Raw genomic sequence first — 19538 nt, 5'->3', positions numbered from 1 at the left:
GTTTCCAGATTCTGGCTATTGTGAACAGTGCTGCAAGGACCGGAGAAGTGCAGAGGGTGTTTCTGCTGTGTGTTTGGGGGCCCTCAGGGTAGATTCCCAGGAGAGATATTACTGGGTCATACGGAACAATATTTTTTTGTTTTCTTAACTTGAGTTGCTTTAGCTAGGGAAAAATAAGAGTTTCCTTGCTTCTCTGCTGAAGGTTACAAGCAGAGAACTGTTGCTTTTGGACCTTTCTTTTGAAAAACTAACTTAGGGGCCTCGGACTTAGGCTCTGAGACAGAGCGCATGCTTGCAAGTGGAAGGCCTAGGGTTCAAAACCCAACAGGGGCAGGGTGGGGAAAAGAAACAGACATATAAATTTATGTATGTATAAAGTTATATGTGTGTGTATGTGTAAACAAGTAGTTCCATAAAGTTAATAATCTCCGGCTGGAGAGAGTTCTATGGCTGCGGGGCTGGCCTGGCACACGGCTCACCCAGATTCGATCCCCAGCATCTCATATGGTCCCCCGAGCCCTCAGCTGTGACCACCGAGTACGGCCAGCTGTGGCCCTGAGTCTCATTCTTCGTTGTCCTCGAGCTGGCCCTGGCCATTCTCGCCGTGGTAGTTGTGGGGTTTGCAGTGGGGCCTCTGACTCATGTCGGAAGAGGCTCCAGGAGGCTTCCTTCCGAATCACTCTAGGGCTTCTGGCGTCGCGTGTGCTGTTGTCTAACCGAAGCCTTTGCTCTCTTCCGCTGCAGAGAAGTAGTCCGCACTTGAAGCTCTTTCCATCAAGAACCCCAGCGCCTCAGGTCCCATCTGGCGGCTCCGCAGCTTTCCCAGCCCTGCCTCCGTGAGCCCCGTCGTGGTGGTGGTTTCTGCATCTGGTCTCACTGGTCTGCGTCCCCTAGGTGCACAGCGGCCATTCGATTTCTTCTTCCTAACTTGTTCGGAAGCGTTTCCGGAATATTGATCAAAGCCACAATGTCCCAGACGAGAAATAATTACCCAATCTGATCATGGCATCCAAGACCAGACGGAGTCCAGGAACTCATTAGAAACAGTTTCCTCGGGACGGAGCCTGTGCATCTGTCAAACAGGTCCTGGCATTTCACTCATCTCAAATTAGTTTGAAATTTTTTTTTTTCCAAACGGCTGTTGGTTGTAGCTAGTAGTATCGCTGTGGGCCTGAGAGCCTTGGCCGTGGACAGCCGCCACGCGGGAAGGACGAGGCGTCACTCAGACCTGACCCGGACCTGGTGGGTCGCTTGACCAAGACAGAAGTGAGTCTGTGTCCCTGTGGTTCCCACAGACTGGAGTTTTTGGTGCTGAATAGAAAGAAGAGCAATTGCTTAAAAATCGGGGGTTTGGTGAATAAATTTTTGATTGATTGTTGTACGTGTATACAATGCGTGATTTTAAAAATAAACAGCAACAACAATAAAAGCCCTGACTGGTTGATTTTTACCTGTATCCTTTACAAATATTGTTTGACCCTCTTTGAAAACTGTTATATTTCACCTAATGAAAAACTTGTGTTTGTGGAAATTCTGTGATTTTTTTTTCTTTTATTTTTTTCCCCCTTTGTCTTTGTTTGGGTTTTTTGTTTTGTTTTAGGTGTTTTTGGTTTTGTTGATTTTTTTTTTCTGCTTGCGGAATTGGTGAGAGGCTAATAAGGCTTAATATTTAATTGACTTGTTTATTATATAGATGTAAAAGACTGTATAAACTGTAGCAATAGCACTGACATGACTTTGTACAGATGCGATCTTTTACACAACACCATTGTGTAATTAATTTGTAAAGATTGACATGTAGCTCTTACAGTGAATTTTGGCTCTTGTGCCAATTGAATGCCAATTTTTGTGTGTATTTTTAAGTTATTTTCTTTTATCATTTCATGTTACAAAAGCAGATGGATTTTTTTTAAGTTCATTTATCATTAGACTGTCTGAATTTTATGTAATTTCTTGTGCATCTCTTAAATGCGAAGACCACATTTTTGCCCATGACACACGTATAGAATGCAAAGCACCCTCTAGGTTGAAGTGATTCACAACTTGGTGAATGTCGCCCTCCAACACACCCTGTACAGTCTTCCTTAAAGGAACACTAAATCTATTTTTAGTATCTCCTTGTTGAATGACCCAGTACCTAGCTGAGCCTGCCGAGTTCTGGTACAGTATTCCCACGTCGCATCCATGACATAGTCCCTGTATAGAGTAGTGCCAAACTGACTCTTTCAATGGTGTAACTAGTTTGAAGCCCAATAAATGAATTGTTTTTAACACCTGGCTTCTGTCTTGATTAAGAGGAAAAGACAGTACTCTGAGCATTCGCTGTGGATTCTCTTGCAGACAGAGGTCTGGGCATGCCAAATCATGTCCTGACATAAAGTGTCTAGCTCGGGCCAGTCCAGTAAAGTAGGCGTGTTACTCTGCATACATCCAAGTTAAAAGCCCTTTTCCTGAGTCTCACTGGCTGCTGTCACTTGTGGGTACTGGTTTGCCCTTTGGAATCACATACACAACTGCTTCCCACCCTCAGAGCCTGATTTGCGAATTGCAAATCTGACAATCCTGGGAGAATTTTATTAAAATGTGAACTCGAATTCTGGCTCCTGGCTCACGGTATTGTGCCTGGTCCTGAGATGGCTTTCAGTTCTCTGCAGTGGTGCCAAGGGGCTCGCTCAGCTGTGCCAGGAACCCTGGATCTCCCCTGGGCCTAGAGCGGGAACTGGAGAGATGTAGCAGGGGTGAGTGCTCACTCTGTGTGCAGCCAGTGGAGTGCTCCCTGAGCATTGCCGATGCGGCCCCCAAATCCCAGCAAACAACAGAAAGAATGATTCTGCATTAATACATTCCTCAGCCAGAATATCTGAGTAGAAATGAGGCATCAGCGTTGAAACTGCCTCGGAATCATGCATGCAGCAAGAATCACGCTCCCGCCAGCCCAGGGTCACTAATTCCAGCGCATGATTGGTTTCTAGCTGCCCTTCCCCTCCCCCTCCCTCCACAGCCCAGGGTCATTCTGATGCTGGGATTAGAAGTTGCTTAGACCCTGATACCATCATTTTGTTAAACTTGGAATCACACTACCTAAATTTTCTACCAGTGGGAGGTGATGGGGGGAGGGCGGAGCACTGTGAGAAGGTAGGCGGGTTTCTCTGGAGGGGAGAAGGCTCTGAGGAAACAAGTAACAGAGGTCATTAAAGCCCATTTATGGGGAGGGAGGGAGAGACAACTGCGGTTGATGTGCTTGCAGGCAGCTGACCGGGTTCAATGCCCAGCACCGACAGCAGTGATCCCTGAGCATGACTGGCTGTGGTCCTCTCTCCACAAAAACTCAAGAGTTTGGGGCTGGAGCAATAGCACAGAGGGCAGGGCGCTTGCCTTGCACCAGGCTGACCCAGGCTGACCCAGGTTCGATTCCCAGCATCCCATATGGTCCCCTGACCACCGCCAGGGGTAATTCCCGAGTGCAGAGCCAGGAGTAACTAACCCCTGTGCATCGCTGGGTGTGACCCAAAAAGCAAAGAAAAAAAAAGTTTCTAAATGAATCCTTCCATCCTAAATTGTAAATATTTAGAATTAAGGAGGGCGCCTTGCATATGACCAAGCCGGGTTCCATCCCTGGCCGGTCTGTCATCCCTGAGTACCAGCAAGTGTGCCCCCTCATGTCTCCCCACCCTTTTTTTAGGAGGAAAACTTTTCCCATTCAGAATTGACAAAAGCTTCAGAGCATAACAATTCTAAATAAGATAAACAAAGCGGGCTTTGGTTGGGGCAGGGCCCAGGCTGAGCAGTGCTAAAGGGACTCTGGTTCTCACACGAGAACTTGGTCTCCAGCACATGGAGCCATTTTCCTGGCGCGAGGAGCAACTTGCGCTTCTGGAGACGGCCGGGCGGCCGAGGGGCTGGTCAGCTTCACATTCCCTGAGCACTGCCACGTGCAGCCCCAATGTAAATAAAAAACAACAATCTGGTCTTGCCAAGTCCTTCGGATTGCAGGCCGACTTATTACAGGCTGACTTTTTTATTATTTACTTTTAAATAATGAGTAGTGTGGCAAAAAGGACCCATGAAAAATTACGAATTCTGTTCTACTGAAAAATTTTGATGAAATAGTTTTCCTGTCTTTGTGGACAAACATCACTTGTTTTGTTCACTAATGTAACTTTTGCTGTTCTCCCGTTGGATATTGAAGTTTTCGGTTTACTGTCAAGTATGCTGCAACATTTTCGATTTTTTTTGTTTGTTTGTTTGGGTTTGGGGGGCATACCTGGTGATGCTTAGGGGCCCACATCGGGGCTGAAGATTAAACCCCAGGTTGGCCCCGTGCAAGGCACCAGCCCTCTCTACCCATCTATCTATCTAGCTCTACTATCGCTCCAGCCCCAGGAGCAGAATTTTAAATGTGGGGTTAAACTGACATTGATTTAAAATACATTAAAGGCCAGAGCGAGACACAGCGGGAAAGGCGTTTGCCTTGCATGGAGCTTACCCTAGTCCAACTCCGGCATCCAATAGGGTCCCCAGAGCACCGCGAGGAGTGATTCCCGAGCGCAGAGCCAGGAAGAACCCCTGAGCCTCGCCGGGTGTGACCCAAAAAGAAAAAATAAAATAGGTGCAAACGTGATGTACAATGAACTGGACCGTGACACACCAGTTTAAGAGAAAGACGTTCTCAGCCGCGGCTTCCCGGCGAGGGGCGCAGGGGGCGGCGGGGCCTGGGTGCGCGCGGGGGGCGGGCGCGGGGGGCGGCGCCGGCGCGCGTGGGCGCGGGGGGCGGGCGCGGGCGCGGGCGCCGCGGGGGTCGGGGCTGCGCGATGGAGGCGGGGACGGCGCGGCCGCCGGCAGGTGAGGGGGTCGCGGGGAGGGGGTCGGCCGGGCTGGCGGCGCCTGCGCGTTGCGTTCCCGCCGGGCCTGCGGGCGGGGGGCTGTCGCCGGCCTGTGGGTCCCTAGCCTGCGGGTCCCTATCCTGTCGCCGGCCTGCGGGGATCCCTGCCCCGCGCGCTGCGGGGGTTCCTGTCCTGCGCCGTGCGGGGTCTCTGTCGCAGGCCTACGGGTCCCTGCGTCTGTCCTATCCCCGGCCTGCGGGTTCCTGTCCCGAGGTCTGCGGGGTCCCTATCTTGTCGCCGGCCTGCAGGTCCCTGTCGCCGGTCTGCGGTTCCCTGTCGCCGTCCCTGTCCTGCGCCCTGCGGGTCCCTGTCCTGCGCCCTGGGGGACCCTGTCCTGCGCGTGCGGGGTCTCTGTCACCGGCCTGTGGTCCCTGTCGCCGGTCTCCTGCGGGCGGGGCGCTGCCCCCCGGAGACCACCCCGACGCAGCGGCCCCGCTGCCCGGCCCGTGGCCTCCAGGCCGCACCCGCACCCGCTCATCGCGCCCGGCCCTGGGCCCCCAGCCCGGCGCCGTGCGCGCGACCTTGGACACCATCTCGGCGCCCAGGCGCTCCCGCGGGGGACAGTATTTGGCCCCTGCCAGGGCCGGCCTGTGCGCCAGGCCGGCCTGGCATTTTTCGTGGTTATTGTTTGTTTTTTAAGTGCGTAGAAAACAATACATTCTTTTTAAAAATGTTTTAAAGCAACACAGTAAGTCACGAGGCGCCGCGCACTCAATGAGCGTGTCCCCTGCCGGGGGCCTCCTACCCGCGAGACGGAACTGAGGTCCTCGCCTTTGGAGTCGTGAGCTTGTGACCCGACACAGGGCCGAGTCTCCCAGCACTTACCTGGAGGGTGGGCTGACAGGCAAAGGGAAGCAGGGGCCAGGAATGGGGCCGGGGCCTGGGGAAGACCCCCAGACAACAAGAGGCCTTGTCGTTTTCATCTCATACTAGGGAGTAGCAAATAGAAAATTGATTTACTCCCGTCTCCGCCGCTCAGCATATTGCCATCAGAACTTTGTTCCCCTTTGCATTCTCAGTGTCTTCGTTCACTTTAAATTACCCGAAATTGGTAATAAGACCTGGTGTCTTTCCTACTCCTATTAGCTCCTGAAGTTTCTCTGCCCAAACCTTCGATTTATTCTGCGTCTGCTTTTCTCCTTTTCTATCCCAACATCTGATGGCCTCGGACCCTTCCACTGTCCCGTAAGCAGGAGAGAATACAGGGTCCCATCGCGCGGTAACTTCTGCCAGGAGTCTCCTTAGCTGTTCTGGGGGGTCACCCCTCACAGTCAATACTGGGTGCTCACCTGTGGCTTCTGGACTGCCCTGTGGAGAGCTCAGGGTGAGGAATGCGGGCTTTGGAGATTGGCACACCAGGGAGGGTGCCTGCTAGCACCCCATAGGGCCCCCTATGTGTGATCCCTGAACTCAGAGCCTGGAGTGAGCCCTGACACTGCTGGGGTTGTGGTTCCGGTTCCAACTTAGGCTCTACCCTATTAAGTTAGGTTTTTGACTCAGTTTCTCACCTGTAGAGTGGATATGAGTTATCTATCTTAGGGATGCCGGGAGAATTCCATGAGTTATTACTTAGAAGCATAGCATGAAGCTTGGACTGTCGTAGCACTAACAATCCACTTACATGACTTTTTTTTTTTTTGGCTTTTTGGGTCACACCTGGTGATGCACAGGGGTTACTCCTGGCTTATGCATTCAGAATTAACTCCTGGAAGTGCTCAGGGGATCATATGGATGCTGGGAATCAAACCCAGGTTGGCCGCATGCAAGGCAAACGTCCTACCCGCTCCAGCCCCAATGATGACATTTATATTCCAGACCTAGAGTGCTCTTATTATTTAGAAATTCCTCTTGGTTTAGAAGTCAAAACCATGAATGAACACTAATGTAAACCTGTAACTCAAACTAGGAGGTAAATTGAGAAATAATTTTCCTGACAGGGAAACAGAGTAGCCTTGAGACATTCTGGAAGGGACAGAGCACTGGTGGCAGGTGTGTAACTGGAATACTCAATGCCCAACTCAGTTACTTAAAGCTTTGTAAATTACGGTGCCTGAATAAAACACTAACATTAAAAATAAAATTATTGAAAGTTTAAACAAATGAAGGGGTGTGGAGAGAGGTCCCAGAGGTCATTCCTGTGCAGGGTCCCAAGCTCCACCTGGGATGCATAGAGCCCTCAATAGCTGGGGTGCCACCCTGACGATGCCCCCACGCAGTGGGTCACCCTCGTATGACAAGAAAGTAACAAAGAAAAGCAAAAATGCCTCTTGTCTTTTACATCCCCAAATTTGTTTTCCTCCGATTCTTTTTCTTCCTGTTAATCTCAATTCTTGGCTAGCATGGAAAAGCAAACACAAAACTCCCAGGAAGATGGCTGAGAGGGCGAGCTAGGACAGCAGCAGTGAAGGTTATCTTTGGCAGTATCCATGTGGAAGAGCTTCAGGGAAAGCTTCCCCCCCCCCCCGCCTCCACCCCTCCTCTGAGGCTGAGGGGCCCTGGGAAGTCAAGGCTCAGGCCTCCTGCATGCAAACTATGTGATTCAGCTTTGGGGCTTTCTCCCCAGCCCGGAGTTAGACAGTTTTAAAGTGGTCATCATTAAGAAACAGAGAATCAGGATCTCCCTCTCCTCCCTCCCTCCCTCCCTCCCTCTCTCTCTCTCTCTCTCTCTCTCTCTCTCTCTCTCTCTCACACACACACACACACACACACACACACACACACAAAGCATGTGGGGGCTCTTTGGGTCACACACAGCAGTTCAAGGGCTGATCCTGGCTCTGTGGCTCAAGGGTCACCCCTAGAGGTACTTTAGGGGGTCCCATCTGCAGTGCAGGAGAGCAAGGGCTGAAATAGGAAGCTCTTTAACCCCTGTGCCGTCTCTCTGGCCCTCACAAAAATGTTAAGGAGGCCAACTCCCTGATCCGACCCCTTTCTCTGCCTTTATGTCCTGCAACTAACTGGTTAAGCCCATACACAACTGGAGGTCTTTTCCCGCCAACTGGTGCTGGGAGTTAAGTATTTTGAACACGTCCCCAGGTGGCCTTAGTGGCCTTAGTGATGGCTAAAGTGCTGGGCTACAGCGAATGTTTTCCCTTCTCGAGAGCCGTCTCCAAGAGACAGTCTCAGCTGTCCCACTTTCGGCATCTCTGGGACTAGGGTGTGTACCAAGCCACACAGGGTTTGGGATTCGAAACAGCAAGATTAGTGTGTGTGGGGGGGAGGGATAGGGGGGCAGGGGTTAAATCACGTTGCAAAATAGGAAGAAAAAAATGATTAAGCAAGGCACCAGGAGGTTATGCTTTTAAAGTGGGGAGAGCCTTTTGCCTTTGCACCCTCCACACCTGGCGCAGAGCTGCCATACATGTGCACATGGTACATGCAAGCTGAGAAAAGGACCATGGGATCATGCATGCTTTCTGCTCCACACTTCAGTCACATGTACTTAGTTCAGAGCTGCCAGCGGGGGAGTTTTCACCTGGTAAATCTCCTATAATTCTGACCCCTTCATTATTTCCCTTTTCAACTTCATTATTTCTCAAATGTAGTTCCACATAAAGGTTTTCAAAAAGGAGAGTATGGGGTTTACTAAGAAATCATAAGTAGGGAGAAAAAATGATAGAAAATAGGGAAAAAAGGGGTTTCTCCAAGGGGAAAATAGAAGAGTTACTAGTAGTTTGTGAGAGTTAAGCAAAAGACTACAAAATAATTAGGCAAAATTTATATCTACATATAAATACATAGCTATAGATATATAAACATGTATGTGTTTACATAGTTACTTCTGAGTGTGTGTGATGTGTGTGTGTGTGTGTGTGTGTGTGTGTGTGTGTTGGAGGAAGAAAAAGGAAAGACTAGATCCTAGGGGTTACTTGAGGCTTTTTGCTTCCCAAGCTTCTCCTCCAGCCCTTTCCTATCTCCCTGGTCCACCTCATCCCTGTCCCGCTTCTCCACCCCCTCCCCACTTCTCCACACCGCCCCCCCCCCCCGCCGCCCCTTCACCTTTCATCCACCAGGCTTATCACCAGACTCTTTTCCGCCCTCCCCAGGAAGGATGAGCTTCCCCCCTCATACTTTCTTAGTGGGTGCTGCCCTTTGATCATCCACACAGTTACATTAACTGCCAGCTTGGTTGCTGGTCTTGCTCCCTGGGCTTAGCTGGGTAGTAGGCTCAGTGCAATTTGGGGGGCATTTTTTTAATAATAAATTTATTTATTTTTAATTAATGAATCACCATGAGGGTACAGTTACGGATTTATACACATCTGTGCTTATGCTTCCCCCATACAAAGTTCGGGAACCCATCCCTTCACCAGTGCCCATACTCCACCACCAGTAAACCCAGCATCCCTCCCATCCTCCCCAATCCCATCTCCCCCCACCCCACCCTGTCACTGTGGCAGGGCATTCCCTTCTGTTCTCTCCCTCTAATTAGCTGTTGTGGTTTGCAATAAAGGTGTTGAGTGGCCACTATGCTCAGTCTCTAGCCCTCATTCAGCCCACAACTCCCTTCTCCCACATGGCCTTCGACTACATTATAGTTGGTGATCCCTTCTCTGAGTTGCCCTTTCCCCAGAATGTGAGGCCAGCCTCCTAGCCATGGAGTCAACCTCCTGGTAGTTGTTTCTACAATTCTTGGGTGTTAGTCTCCCACTCTGTTATTCTATATACCATAGATGAGTGCAATCTTTCTATGTCTGTCTCTCTTTCTGACTCATTTCACTTAGCATGAAACTTTTCATGCCGATCCACTTAAATAAAAAATTTGTGACCTCCTTTTTTCTAACAGCTGCATAGTATTCCATTGTATAGATGTACCAAAGTTTCCTCAACCAGTCATCCGTTCTAGGGCATTCGGGTTTTTTCCAGATTCTGGCTATTGTAAACAGTGCTGCGATGAACATCCATGTGCAGATGCCATTTCGATTATACTTTTTTGCCTCTCTGGGATATATTCCCAGCAGTGGTATTGCTGGGTCAAATGGGAGCTCAATTTCTAATTTTTTGAGAATCGTCCATATTGTTTTCCAGAAGGGCTGAACCAGTTGGCATTCCCACCAGCAGTGTAGAAGGGTCCCTTTCTCCCCACATCCTCTCCAACAGCGGTTGCTTTTGTTCTTTTGGATGTGCGCTAGTCTCTGTGGTGTGAGGTGGTATCTCGTGGTTGTTTTGATCTGCATCTCTCTGATGATTAGTGATGTAGAGCACTTTTTCATGTGCCTTTTGGCCATTCATATTTCTTCTTTGGTAAAGTTTCTGTTCATTTCTTCGCCCCATTTTTTGATGGGGTTGGATGTTTTCTTCTTGTAGAGTTCAACCAGTGCTTTATATACCATTGATATCAACCCCTTATCTGATGGGTATTGTGTAAATATCCTTTCCCATTCTGTGGATAGTCTTTGGATTCTGGTCACTGTATCTTTTGCGGTGCAGAAGCTTTTTAGTTTAATGTAGTCCCATTTGTTGATCTCTGTTTTTACTAGATTGCTTAGTTCTGTGTCACCTTTGAAGATACCTTTATCTTCAATATCGTGGAGGGTTTCGCCGACCTTGTCTTCAATGTACCTTATGGTTTGTGGTCTAATGTTGAGGTCTTTAATCCATTTTGATCTGACTTTTGTGCATGGTGTCAGGTCAAGGTCTACGCCCATTTTTTTGCATGTGGTTGTCCAGTTGTGCCAGCACCATTTGTTAAAGAGGCTTTCCTTGCTCCACTTCACATCTCTTGCTCCCTTATCAAAGATTAGATGATCATACATTTGGGGTTGTGTGTAAGGGTATTCCACCCTGTTCCATTGGTCTACGGCTCTGCCTTTATTCCAGTACCATGCTGTTTTAATTGTTACTGCTTTGTAGTAAAGATTGAGGTTGGGGAGGGTGATGCCTCCCATCATCTTTTTCCCAAGAATTGTTTTAGCTATCCTTGGACGTTTGTTGTTCCATATGAATTTTAAGATTGCTTGATCCATTTCTTTGAAGAATGTCATGGGTATACTTATAGGGATCGCGTTGAATCTGTATAATGCTTTGGGGAGTATTGCCATTTTGACAACATTGATTCTCCCTATCCACGAGCAGGGTATATGTTTCCATTTCCTCATGTCCTCTTTGATTTCATGAAGTAGCATTTTGTAGTTTTCTTTGTAGAGGTCTTTTACTTCCTTGGTTAAGCTGATTTCCAAGGTACTTGATTTTCTGGGGCACGATTGTGAATGGGATTGCTTTTTTTATGTCCCTTTCCTCTGCCTCATTGTTTGCATATATGAAGGCCATGGATTTTTGGGTATTGATTTTGTAGCCTGCAACTTTACTGTATAAGTCTATTGTTTCTAAGAGTTTCTTAGTAGAGGTTTTAGGCTTCTCTAGATATAGTATCATATCGTCTGCAAATAGTGAGAGTTTGATTTCTTCCTTTCCTATCTGGATGCCCTTAATCTCTTTTTCTTTTCTAATAGCTATCGCAAGTACTTCCAGTACTATATTGAAGAGGAGTGGTGAGAGTGGGCATCCTTGTCTTGTGCCTGATCTCAGAGGAAAGGCTGGGGGGCATTTTTGTTTGCACACTTAAATTTCTGCAGGGCCCTGAGCAGTAGTGTGTGTGTGTGTGTGTGTGTGTGTGTGTGTGTGTGTGTGTGTGTTCTGAGAGCAAGGCAGTGGGCCATAAAAACTTGGTCGGTCTGGACTAGGCTGTGACCTCTCTGGCAGAGAAGTCATGTGCTATGTCTCCACTGTGACATCTGCAGTGCCAGTCAGAAACCCAAGGGGCGGGCCCAGGATCTGCTTTTTATTTATTTATTGGTAAATCATAATTATCATCATCATCATCATCATCATCATCATCATCATCATCATCTCGCTGATTGTTGATTTTCTAGAGTGGTCTCAGTAACGTCTCCATTTGTCCTAGCCCTGAGATTTTACAAGCCTCTCTTTACTTGTCCTTCCCAACGGTGCTGCATTGGAGGCTCTTTCAGGGTCAGGGCAATGAGACCCATAATTGCTACTGGTTTTCGCATATGAATATGCCATGGGGAGCTTGCCAGGCTCTCCCATGGGGGCAGGAAACTCTCGGTAGCTTGCCAGTTTCTCCAAGAGGGAGATCTAGGCTATAAGATGTCTTCTGGGAGCTTGGTTTTATAGTCTCTGGATGTTGGCTGTTGGTGGGATTACACAGCACCAGGGGCAGTTTCTGGGTGTGAGCACCTAGCTACTGGAAAATGGGGGATCTGGGCAGAAGAGGCCCAGTCCCTATCCAAGCAGACTTGGAGATCTCAGCCCTGGGTCATAAATAAATATATATATGTATATATATTTAACTTTTTCATTATATCACTGTGAGATAGACCCTTGCAAAGCTTTTTATGATTGGGTTTCAGTCATACAGTGTTCCAACACCCATCCCTCCACCAGTGCACATTTCCCAGCACCAGTGTCCCCAGGTTCTCTCCCATCACCCTCTGCCTGTCTCTGTGGCAGGCACTTCTTTTTCTCTTCTCTTCTCTTCTCTTCTCTCTCTCTCTCTTTCTCTCTCTCTCTCTTTCACCCCTTTGGGCATTGTGGTTTGCAGTATTGATACTGAAAGGTTATCAGGAATATCCCTTACCTACTTTTAACCCTCAGATTTTGTCCAGCAGTCTGCTTTTAAAAACACTCCAGTTCTGAAGAGACAGTATGGAGATAAGGTCTTGCATTTGGTTTGCTCCCAGGAAAGCATGTGGAATTCCTCATGCTCCATCAGGAGTCATTCCTGAGGACAGAGCCAGGAAGAATCTTTGAGCATTGCCTGGCATGCCACATGATCCCACCCCACCCCAAATTAAGTAAATAACACTCTCCAGGTAGGGTCAGGAGTGATAGCACAGCGGGTTGGGCGCCGGCCCAGGTTTGTCCCCTGCATCTCTGTGGTTCTCTGAGCCCGCCAGGAATGATCCCTGAGCACAGATCCAGGAGTACATCCTGAGCTTTGTTGGGTGTCCCCCAAGCCCAAAACAAACAAACCCACAGAGCACTCTCCAGGTAGTGCTTTAGCTGGTTTGGAAGGCATGGGGTCACAAAGCCTGACGGGATGAATCTATTTTGAGGAGTTTGTGTCCCTCCTGTGTTGGGCTTTGACGGGGAAGTACAGCCTGAGTATTCTGGGGCGCCAGGCACAGGGGACGGGGCCAGCCTGGGACCACTCCACTCCCCATTAACTCCTTTCTGTTCCTGGCCCTGCTTTTTGTGTGCAGGCTTTGTGCCTTGGGCCTCTTTTTTCGTATGTTGCTCATCCATGAATTGAGGCCCTGACCCCCTTCCCCAGAAGGAAGAGTTGTTTCTCTCTGAAGATGAACTCGACAGCCCCCCTCCCAGAGGCCCCCAATGCCAGCTGGCCCCGAGCGCACCAGCTCCCAGGAGGAAACGGCTCTGCTCTCTCGGAGGACTGCCCGGACCTCGTCCACGCGGCCACCTTGGTCACCTGCACATTCGTCCTCACCCTCATCTTCTTCCTGGGCTCCTACGGCAACGTCATTGTCTTCCTGTCCTTCTTCGATCCAGCCTTCAGGAAGTTCAGGACCAACTTTGACTTCATGGTCCTCAATCTGTCCTTCTGCGACCTCTTCATCTGCGGGGTGACAGCCCCCATGTTCGCCTTCGTGCTGTTTCTGCGCCCGGCCAGCGCCCTTCCCGATGCCTTCTGCTTCACCTTCCACCTAACCAGCTCGGGCTTCCTCATCATGTCCCTGAAGACGGTGGCCGTGATAGCGCTGCACCGCCTCTACCTGGCCCTGGGCAGGCCCCCGGGCCGCGCCACCACCCTGCCCTGCTCGCTACTCCTCGTGCTGCTGCTCTGGGCCAGCAGCTTCACACTGGCCGCCCTGGCCACGCCCAGGGCCAGCAAGTCCCACCTCTGCCTTCCCATGTCCAGTCTTATGGTGGGGGACGGGACGGTCATCCTGTCCCTCTATGTCGTGGACTTTGCCTTCTGTGTGGCCGTGGTCTCGGTCTCCTACATCATGATCGCTCAGACCCTGAGGAAAAATGCCCAGGTCAGGAAGTGCCCCCCTGTGATGGCTGTGGATGCGTCCAGGCCACAGCCCTTCATGGGGGGCCCTGGGAGGGCAGGTGCCGAGCCCCCACAGTGTGCCGTGCCGGCCCTCTACAGGAACCAGAACTACAACAAACTGCAGCCTGGGCCAGCCCACGGGTACCCCAAGAGTCCCAGTCAGCTGCAGCTGGTCTCGGCTGTTAACCTCTCCGCCGCCAAGGACTCCAAAGCAGTGCTCACCTGTGTGATCATCGTGCTCTCAGTCCTGGTGTGCTGTCTTCCCCTGGGGGTGGCCTTCGTGCAGGTGGCTCTGTCGCGACGGGCGAGCTTCCTCCTTTACCAGGTCGAATTGTTCGGGTTCACCCTCATCTTCCTCAAGTCAGGACTGAACCCTTTTATATATTCGCGGAACAGCGCAGGGCTGCGGAGGCGCGTGCTCTGGTGTCTGCAGTACATCAGCCTGGGTTTCTTCTGTTGCAAGCAGAAGACCCGGCTCCGGGCCATGGGCAAAGGGAACCTGGAGGTGAACAGAAACAAATCTTCCCACCACGAGACGAACTCTGCCTACATGCTTTCTCCAAAGCCCCAGAAGAAATTTGTGGATCAGGCTTGTGGGCCCAGTCAATCCAGGGAAAGTGTGGCAAGCCCCAAGCTCTCCGCCGGGCTTCAGCACCATGGCCAGAGCACCTCCACCCCTGTGCACACCCGGCTGGAGGCCTACTACAGCATCTACAATAGCAGCCCGCACCGGGAAGAGAGCGTTCCCTGCAGCTTGCAGCCTGTAAACTCCTTTGCATTTGCCAGCTCCTACATTGCCATGCACTATCACACCACTAACGATCTAATGCAAGAATTTGACAGCACTTCAGCCAGGCAGATTCCAGTGCCTTCTGTCTAAAGTCACAGGGGCTCCAGAATCTCATGCGGACTCGTTTTGTTTCTGATACTAATTGAGTTTATCTTTTAATTTTGTGAGACCAGTGGTAGGTCAAAACTTAGAATCAGCTAAACAGTTGACAGTTGAGTTTTCCTTTTTTCTGAAATCTGATGATTTGCTCTGTGATTTCTTGACATTTCTTGATTTGATGTAGATGGTTACTTTTTAGATTTTTACCCTGGCCTACGCTTCCAGTCTTTTGTATTGAATTTTTCATAGATACCAATAATGATCATTTAACTACTAAGTTAAAGTGGAGAATGAACTGGTTATAATCACTGGAACATTAAAATATACATGAACTCAATTTTTTAAAGAATGTGAAAGTATATCTTTACTGATGCTGTTTTTGATTTATAAACTCAGAATTATTGAATTATAAATTTGGTTTATTGAAGTGTTGAAATGGGGTGCGTTTTTTGATACCAGGCTTATTTATGAAATAATATACTGTTGGGGCTGGATCTATAGTACAGCAGGGAGGGCATTTGCCTTGCACACGGCTGTCCCGGGTTCAATCCCCGACATCCCATATGGTCCCTCAAGCACTTCCAGGAGTGATTCCTGAGCATTGCTGGGTATGACCCAAAAAAGCAAACCAAAAAAAAAAAACCCAAACAAATAATATACTTTTGGGGCTGGGGGAGGCATTCCAGGGGTGAAGGCACCAGCCTTTCATGCACTGACCCAGCTCACCTTCTAGTCCCACTGGTGTAGTACATTGTCAGAGTAGCCCTGAGGCTCCCTGAGCACTGCAGAGTGTGGCATCACAGGACCCGACCATCACTGTATCCTTGGATCCTTCTGCTGGACCTTCCCCACCCCCAAATACATAATTAATGCAGAAAATCAGAAATATACTGTCTATGACTATCCTTAGCAAAAATACACAAGCACTGAGTACTTGCTAAGACAGCCAACTAAGACTACTGTGGTATGCTTAGTGCTATCTGTTACTCTAGACATTATTATTTTGTGCCCATTGAGTACATCATCCTTTTAAAACATGCTCTTACTTGCTAAAAATAATGTCTATTTTGGAGTCCTAAAGAAGAGGGCTGCATCAGGGTGGCCGCGTGCTGTCCTTGGGAGAGTGGGCCCTGTGGCTGCCTGCCTGCTCTGTGGACAGTACTGTACATGGTGATGTTGGACGCTGCATTCCTGCGGGGGAAGGCATGCAAGTGAGGCTGGCAGTGCTCAGATTCAGGCTTCCTCCACTGTGAGACTGACAGAGCACGTCCAAGCAACTATCCAGAAGTCAATGTTTGTCTTTTCGTGCATTACAAGGGTAGGAAAACTCTTATGATGATCTCTTTTCAAATATATCATTTTACTCCTGTATTAGCAGGAGAAAAACTGGAAATGAAGAGGAAGGAAACATTGATTCATTATTTCTATGCCCCAAACTAATTTTTTTAAGTACTCTGTGGATTCCAGCATAAAGATTAACATATTTTCATGCAGATTTGGATATCATTATACAGTTAACATTTGAACTTGTTGCAGTTTTGAAAGTATAACTGCTAGACACGAGATAAGCATGAGGTACAGGACTTCTCTGTCTTGGTGGTCATTTTCAGGAATTGCTGTTCTGCATTGGAAGGCGTTTTTGCTGAGAAGCATTCACTTCCTACACCTCTTCTTGGGGTTACTAAATAGAGTAGTTAGGAGGGTGAGGAGTGGGCAGAGGGTGACCAGATCTCTGTCAGGACCAGCCAGCCATTCTGCTTCTGGGATTTCAATGTGAGAAAGGTTTTTATTTATTTATTTTTCAAATTTTTCCATTGAGGGTGATCTTTTCTCCTTTTTTTCTTATCCTTTCGTCCTTTAGTGATTCTATTTTGGGGCCACAGCCAGCAGTTCTCAGGGCTTACCCCTGGCTCTGTACTCGGAGATCACCCCACATGGTATTGAACCTGGGTCAGATCATGCAGAACAAGCACTTTTCTGCTGTGCCATCTCGCTGCCACTTCTTTTATTTTTGCTATTAAATTTTATAACAGGAGAAGATATCCACTCTCATATTTTCTTTTGTAACTGAATGCTACTCTTGGAAGTCACTGTGACCTATTTGAATTGTGCTTTTCTATCTTTAAAAGCAACACTTTATTTATTAGTATTTTCATGAGATGCGTTAGTATACTACCTCTTATTGAAAAAAAACTAAGGAGTCTGATATTCCAAGATCTCTTGAAGAATTGTGGCAAACTAAGAATCAAACTTTTAACTTCAACTCAAAATCTGGTATTTAATCCAATAAGTCAGACAGCTTTCTAATTTTTTTTTTTTTGCTTTTTGGGTCACACCCAGCGATGCTCAGGGGTTACTCCTGGCTCTGCACTCAGGAATTACTCCTGGCGTGCTTGGGGGACCATATGGGATGCCGGGGATTGAACCCGGGTCGGCCGCGTGCAAGGCAAACGCCCTACCCGCTGTGCTATCGCTCCGGCCCCCAGCTTTCTAATTATAAACATTAAGATATTTCACACTTTTTAAGGTATATATTTCTTTTTGGCCAGGCATTTCAATGTGATTAAATAAAAGATTTTGAAAACATAATTTCTACTTGTAAAATTTTTAAATGACAGTTTTTCTGCGTGACGTTTAAGTTTTGATATGATCCATCTTTGGAAGGTAGAAATTATAGCATATATAAAATTGTATTCAGTCTCTACATGCTCATCAAGAAATTATTGATTCTGGGCTGGGAAGATTCTCAAGGGCTGACACACATGCTTTGCATGCAGGAGTCATGGGTTTGATTCCCAACACCACATGATCCCCCCCAGCACTGCTGAAAATCCACAGAGCACTTCTGGGTGTGGGCCCAAAGCAAAGAAAATAACAACAAAGCAATTATAGACTCAACTTGCATGAAGTACATAGTAGGCTAGATTCTTAGCTGTCCTTCACATCTATATCTATGCAGGTATAGAGGCATCTATAACTGTCTTCATAAGGGCTAAAATGAGAACTAAAAGTAATGAGAATTCAGTTGAATATGACAAGGAGGGCACAATAATTAGTTCTCTTGATGCTTTACTGTGATGCAAAATATGTGATGTATTTCAGACATTTTATAATTATTCTGATATTAACCATTAGGCCAGATTTGTATTTCTGATGCTTTTAATGTAATTTAAAAATAATGTTTGGAAAATAAACATATTAAAAATTCTAACATTCTGGACATATTTCAGTGTGGTGACTTTCCTGTCTGGTCATTTAGAAACCATCATAGAGGGGCTGAAGAGTGCCCACTGAGCGTGAGGACCTTGTCTTGCACAGGGCTGACCTGGCTTGAATCCCCAGCACCACATATGGTTCCCTGGGCACTGCCTGGAGTGATTCCTGAGCACAGAGCCAGGCAAGAATATGCCCTGAACACCCCAGGATGTGACCCCCAAACCAAAATAACAACATAAAGGAAATTATTATGGAATAAGTGATTGTTAATGCATTACTTAACATTGATGCATTATTGCATTATTATAAACAGCATTCTTGCCTAAATCTAAGGGGCATTTTCCTTAAGTGATGAAACAACTCGTCTGACCACAGTTTGTAACATATCTGCTCAGATTAGTTGTATCTGAACACCTGGAAGATGTGTTGTGATCTAAGGGGGCCATTCAGAGTTTTCTGAACTGGGAGCGCAGCCCCAGAGGCCATGTTTCGTCCTACCCAGTGGCAGGCCATTGCTGCAGGCTGTGTAGCATCTGACAAGAATTTTGTTTTTGCTGGCACCGTGTCTCATGCACCTAGCAGTACATAGGTCTTGAATAAGTGGGTTAGAGAAATGATCAAGTGTAGGATGCCTTGGGGTTGGAGCAATAGTATGGTAGGGCATTTGCCTTGCACACAGCCCACCCTGGTTTGATCCCTGGAATTCCTGTGATCTGTGAGTCCCACGAGGAGTGATCCCTGAGTGCAAAGCTGGGATTAAGGCCTGAACAAATGCCTAGTGTGGCCCCCAAACCAAACAAGACAGAGACAAAAACCTATGATGCCTAAAAAAGACGTCAACACTAATACCTAAGTAGCTGGCTTCCAATTTGGCCTTTCTCACCCCCTCCCCCCCGCAATTGTCCCAGGATGATTATCGGTAGGAATCTAATCAAAGGCACTCGGAGCCAGAGGACAGTGAGAAGTGGGAGGGCACCTGCTTTGAATGTGTGAGGCCCTGAGTTGAATCCCCGGCCCTGCACATCAACAAACAAAACCCTAAACTACCACCAAAGCATGGTTAGACAAAGATCAAGAAACCAAACAGAGTACACGTAAGAAGCTAGGAGATTTTGGGGGGGGGGGGGCTGAAGGCCTTGAGTCTGACTGCTGTGATAGGCAGGCAGGTCTCTCTCTGACACTCAGCACCACTAATGGACATTAGCCCTGGAGAGCACTGGGGCGTGGGTTGCGAGCACCAGGACCACATATGCAGCCCCCAGTAAGCGTGCAGGCGAGTGTGATGAACCCTGGCATCGCAACATCCACAGAGGGCAAGGGAGAGGGGAAAAGGAAGAGGACGCAGGTCTTGTCCCAGGACTGCCAAACTGTTCCCAGCTTCATAGCTCAGCTGAAGGACCAGCCACGAGGGACCATCCTGGCTCCTAGGAGCTGACACTAACCTATGTCCTTTCTGCGGAATTCCATGGCTTGTGCTTGTGCTAAAGAAACTGTTTAGCACCCTCAAAGG

The 19538-nt window shown here is 48.2% G+C and overlaps 2 protein-coding genes across 5 annotated transcripts in view; both read left to right on the top strand.

Moving 5' to 3' along the window:
- Window positions 1-2271, top strand: part of PSME4 (proteasome activator subunit 4) — a 106897-nt gene extending 104626 nt beyond the window's left edge. For all 3 annotated transcript variants that reach the window (XR_008627441.1, XM_004615804.2, XM_055123337.1), the window contains one exon: window positions 745-2271. The gene's annotated coding sequence lies outside the window, so the exon portion shown is untranslated. The remainder of the gene's footprint in view (window positions 1-744) is intronic.
- Window positions 2272-4747: 2476 nt separating this feature from the next.
- GPR75 (G protein-coupled receptor 75) lies at window positions 4748-18034 on the top strand. Of its 2 annotated transcripts, none has more exons than XM_055122017.1 (2): window positions 4748-4842; window positions 13109-18034. In XM_055122017.1, the coding sequence occupies exon 2, from the start codon at window positions 13205-13207 to the stop codon at window positions 14801-14803; it is 1599 nt and encodes a 532-aa protein (XP_054977992.1). In that variant the 5' UTR covers window positions 4748-4842; window positions 13109-13204; the 3' UTR covers window positions 14804-18034. The 2 variants fall into 2 exon arrangements, with proteins under 2 accessions (XP_054977992.1, XP_054977993.1); XM_055122018.1 differs by having other exon boundaries at window positions 4786-4842; window positions 13180-18034.
- The last annotated feature ends 1504 nt before the right edge of the window (window positions 18035-19538 follow it).

Source organism: Sorex araneus, chromosome X (assembly GCF_027595985.1).
Source record: "Sorex araneus isolate mSorAra2 chromosome X, mSorAra2.pri, whole genome shotgun sequence".
NCBI classification, from domain to species: domain Eukaryota; kingdom Metazoa; phylum Chordata; class Mammalia; order Eulipotyphla; family Soricidae; genus Sorex; species Sorex araneus.
This window is presented reverse-complemented; position numbering and strand designations above follow the sequence as displayed.